The 3,928-nt window shown below is 43.1% G+C and overlaps 1 protein-coding gene across 1 annotated transcript; it reads right to left on the bottom strand.

Moving 5' to 3' along the window:
- Window positions 1-645: 645 nt before the first annotated feature.
- Window positions 646-1,692, bottom strand: LOC111217515 (serotonin N-acetyltransferase-like). Its single transcript, XM_022739425.1, has 3 exons — window positions 1,527-1,692; window positions 1,065-1,219; window positions 646-951 (listed from the first exon to the last, which is right to left on the bottom strand). The coding sequence occupies exons 1-3, from the start codon at window positions 1,690-1,692 to the stop codon at window positions 646-648; spliced, it is 627 nt and encodes a 208-aa protein (XP_022595146.1).
- Between the last annotated feature and the right edge of the window lie 2,236 nt (window positions 1,693-3,928).

Genomic DNA, 3,928 nt, shown 5'->3' with positions numbered 1-3,928 from the left:
AAAAATCTACAAATTCAAATGGTCTGTGACTTTCTCTCTATTACTTTTATTCAAATGAAGCAACATGGAGACAGACATTTTTTAATCGACAATCCGAGCATTATTAGTGTCTGCACGATCGGATCCTTATCTTACAGAAATGACGCTGAATTCATCAACTTTGGATTTATATGGTTTACAAAAATAGAACAGTACTCAAGATCACAACCCAAGATTTAATGCATTTATATGACAATTTCTATTAATTGTCTCGATTACATTACAAACCATGAAGTCTGAATGATTTGACAGGTAATGAATAAATTGAAAAACAGTTTTAAGCCTACAAAATCCAATATGCTACTGGCAAGAAAAGGAATATAATTTGATGTCTGATAAGCCCAATTATCATCTGCAAAGCCGCTGGTTCATTTCTCTGCATGAAGAAGTGAATCCGCTCTTGGTTTTCCCCTCACACAGTCCTCACTCCTTGTTCAGTGGGTCAAGGGATGCTGTGAGCTGCTGACAGTAGGATGCTGAACCCAGTCCACTGGTTTATACTGGCCCTGTGCTGCTATCTGTCAGCTGTGTTTTGCTAATCTTTTCTGCCCTGAGTCCATTTTAGTGGTGAGTAAGTGGAATAAGGGAGGGGTAGGGATTGAGGGACTAGCAGCCACTGTTCCGCCGCGCATACGCCTGCCCTCCGAGCGCGTACTCCATCTCATGGAATTGCATGTTGGACACAGAGATGGCTGACGGCCCTTTCTCCTTGAAGCCGGCCTTGAGGTAGAAAGGCACCAGGAAGTCCTCGCAAATCAGCAGAGCTCGGCGGAGGCCCGGCATGCAACGCAGGTACTGCAGGTAGCGCCACAGGAGGATGGAGCCCTTGCCTTGCTGGCGGCAGTGACGGTGCACTGAGAGCACATGGATGTGCACGGTAGGGGTGTTTGGGACATGCTGAGTCATGGCCTCCTGGAGGAGAGAGGTTAAATGAAAGAATTAAGTCATGTTTAAGTGTTGAAATCAGTAACCTGCGGGGAATACCGAGGTTTAGTGTATTACAGATTTTCTGTACAGCTGCATACTTGGGAAAGCCTCTCCTTGTCCCAGCCAGAGCCGATGATGAAAGCTACCAGCTGTCCCTCTTCAAACCAACCCAGAGAAAGCTCAGGGCACTGACTCAGGAAGTTAAGCACCTCATCCAGGGTAAGTGGACACTCTCCAGACACAGACACAAATGCTGGGGGGATGACAAGAACCAGATCATACAGTGGGTCATGTCCTGGGACTAATGATGATGAAAGAAATGTGTTCTCTCTCCAAGTTAAAACTTGCACCAAGATAATACTGAGAATTCAAAAACAGTATTTGAGATTTGATACATTTATACTTGGAAAATCCAGTATTTTTCCTTAATCAAATACATGTGGAAGGTCAGTGAAGTTCTCACATATACCTACACATATTTACATATACATATGGTTAAAGCACCCATCAGGTGAACTGTAATTTTTTTAAGGAGATATTTCAGCAGAGACTGGACTTACCTTCTCTCTCAATCTCAAACACACTGATGGCGTCCTGTGGCGTGAGGTTCCTGAACTCGCTGGCGGGGAGTGTGTGTCGTCGTTGTCGCAGAGAGCTGACCACTCTGACAGGCGTCTTCAGGAAGAATGGCTTGAGGAACGGTGAGCCGCTGACCTGCTGCGTCATGATGCCTCAGTGCTACAAGACAGGAGGTTCTACTTCTCAGAGATCCTTTTGTTTATCTGTCTTCTTCTTCTTTTTTGTAATAAGATTTTTTATACTGATGATTTCAGTGATGCAGCTGAATGAAGTCAAAGCCCGGTAAGAAAACTTCCCTTGTTCTCTGTTAGTCTGTCAGCTCTGACTGCACCGTAACTAACTTCAGCAGGCAAGATGCTGACCTCCGTGTCTCTCCTGCTCTCTCGTCCTCGTCCTCCTCTTCCTCTCTGAACTCATACTGTGAAGTGGTCCTCTCAAAGTAGGATACTGTCTGTGCACGTGTTTCCAAAGTCTCTAAATCCCCTCCTCTCAAATGACAGACATCGTTTCGGGGGGTACTTCCTGTGTGGATTACATTTTGGATGCGTTTTTAAAAGGCCAAACTGAGAAACTGACATCTCTGTAGTGGCAGAATCACATTGTGCATATTTTAATTAGACACTCATTTTGAATAACTTCATATCAGGATAGTTAAAGCAATCATTTGTATCTCCCACACTGTCGCTAAGAAAATGAATGAGAGTGAGTCAGTGAGACTTATTATACCAGAAAAAAAAGGTGTTGTGCAGATGTGTAAGAATTAATATTTACCTAGTACATAAACAGTAAATTAACAAATGCACTGTACATTCAGATGTGTGTTTTTCAGGGTGTGTATGAGTGAGACGTGTGGTGTGACTGGATGTGATGATTCGCATGTTTTCGGAGATCAAGGGCGTGTGTGCTAATTTAACCGTAGTGAGTAAGGGGGCGGGAGGGATTTGTGTGGATTGCTGTTGGGATGATTTCATGCCTCAAAGAGGTTTAGCACAGACTAATTAAATGAGAGAGCACTTGCTTTGACTGACCTGAGGTAAACCTATTTACACGGACCGTCAATATAGTAGAATTTCGAAGAGCCATTTGAGTTCACTCTAGATAAAATGTATTTTACAGAGCGATAATCTCAATAGTCCACATCATTAAGTCTCATCCAAAGGAAAATATGCCCCTGTGTTATATATATAGTTCATTAGGTTTGCAAGAGTTTAAAAGTTTAGAAAATTCTGGTTTCCAAACATTTCACCACTAGTTCTTAGTGTAATTACCATTTCCAGCAGCTTTTCGTTGCCATGCTTCTGCAGATAATGAAAGGAAACAAACAGAGAATGTTTATCTGACCTGTTTTCAGCTGGTCTCAGCTTATTTATTCCTCTGCAGCCAAACAGGCTTCACACCACAATCGCCTGGCCTGAGGCTTAGCCCTAATATTGTTTAATGTAGCCACAAGAGATCAAGCCAAAATAGAATTGTTTCAAGGATTATTGTTTCGTCCCACTGCTTTCTTTTGGCTTTCCCTGTAGTAATGAATGGGAAATCTCCTTTATTTCAAGCCACATCCTACGTCATCTGGACAGCTGGCCAATGGCAAAACACGAGAATATCTCTGCTGGTGAGATCATCAGATGTTAGAGGCGAACACACACACACACACACACACACACACACACACACACACACACACACACAGTTGTCCAGAGATGAAATGACCTTTTCTGACCTGCAACTTTGTCAATCTGTGTGGCCTGAGAGGGCGGGGCAGAGGAGGGGGGGGGCTCTCAAATAATTCCTCATTCCTCATGGCCTCTTCAAACAGCCTGTCGGAGCCAAGCGAATGACAAGGTTAAAACAAGTTTCAGGTTTTCAGACAAGTGAATCAATTACAGAGAATTTAGGAGAGGAGACTGTGAATGCAACATATGAGAGCTGATAGGAGATTAAACTCTAAGTTTACATACATATATTTATATATACACAATACAACCTGACCTCCTCTAGCTGAAAGCGTCATAGACCCTAATCTCATTTACATATTTTCTCTTGTGCATTGTGTGTGTGTGTGTGTGTGTGTGTGTGTGTGTGTGTGTGTGTGTGGGTGTACACATACACTTCCACGCACATTTTTCTCAGTGTATTATGTTTTTATAGGCAAGCTTGAGGCCACAGTGTAACTGAATCCTCGTTAAACTGCGGTGTACACCTGTTGGTCCAGCTGAGCAGAGAGCAGCAGTTAAACGTTACCGCAGAGGAATGTCATTATGTTGGAAATATGAAACACTGTACACAGAGCTAGGTAGCTGGAAAGTTCATCCAAAAGTTGACTGTCACTCATCAGCCAGCTGTTGCAATGTATGTGTGCCTCACCTGCAATAAACCACTTGTT

This window comes from Seriola dumerili, unplaced genomic scaffold (genome assembly GCF_002260705.1).
Source record: "Seriola dumerili isolate Sdu_G_001 unplaced genomic scaffold, Sdu_1.0 BDQW01000044.1, whole genome shotgun sequence".
Lineage (NCBI taxonomy): Eukaryota > Metazoa > Chordata > Actinopteri > Carangiformes > Carangidae > Seriola > Seriola dumerili.
Note: the sequence above shows the minus strand (reverse complement) of the source record. Positions and strands in the feature narration are given on the sequence as shown.

Excerpts from the sequence above, each read along its gene's own strand:
- LOC111217515 (XM_022739425.1), bottom strand. The coding sequence starts at position 1,692 with ATGACGCAGCAGGTCAGCGGCTCACCGTTCCTCAAGCCATTCTTCCTG. Across the intron at positions 1,220-1,526 it reads GTTTGAGATTGAGAGAGAAG|CATTTGTGTCTGTGTCTGGA; the intron begins GTAAGTCCAGTC and ends TCATCCCCCCAG. Across the intron at positions 952-1,064 it reads ACAAGGAGAGGCTTTCCCAA|GAGGCCATGACTCAGCATGT; the intron begins GTATGCAGCTGT and ends TCTCTCCTCCAG.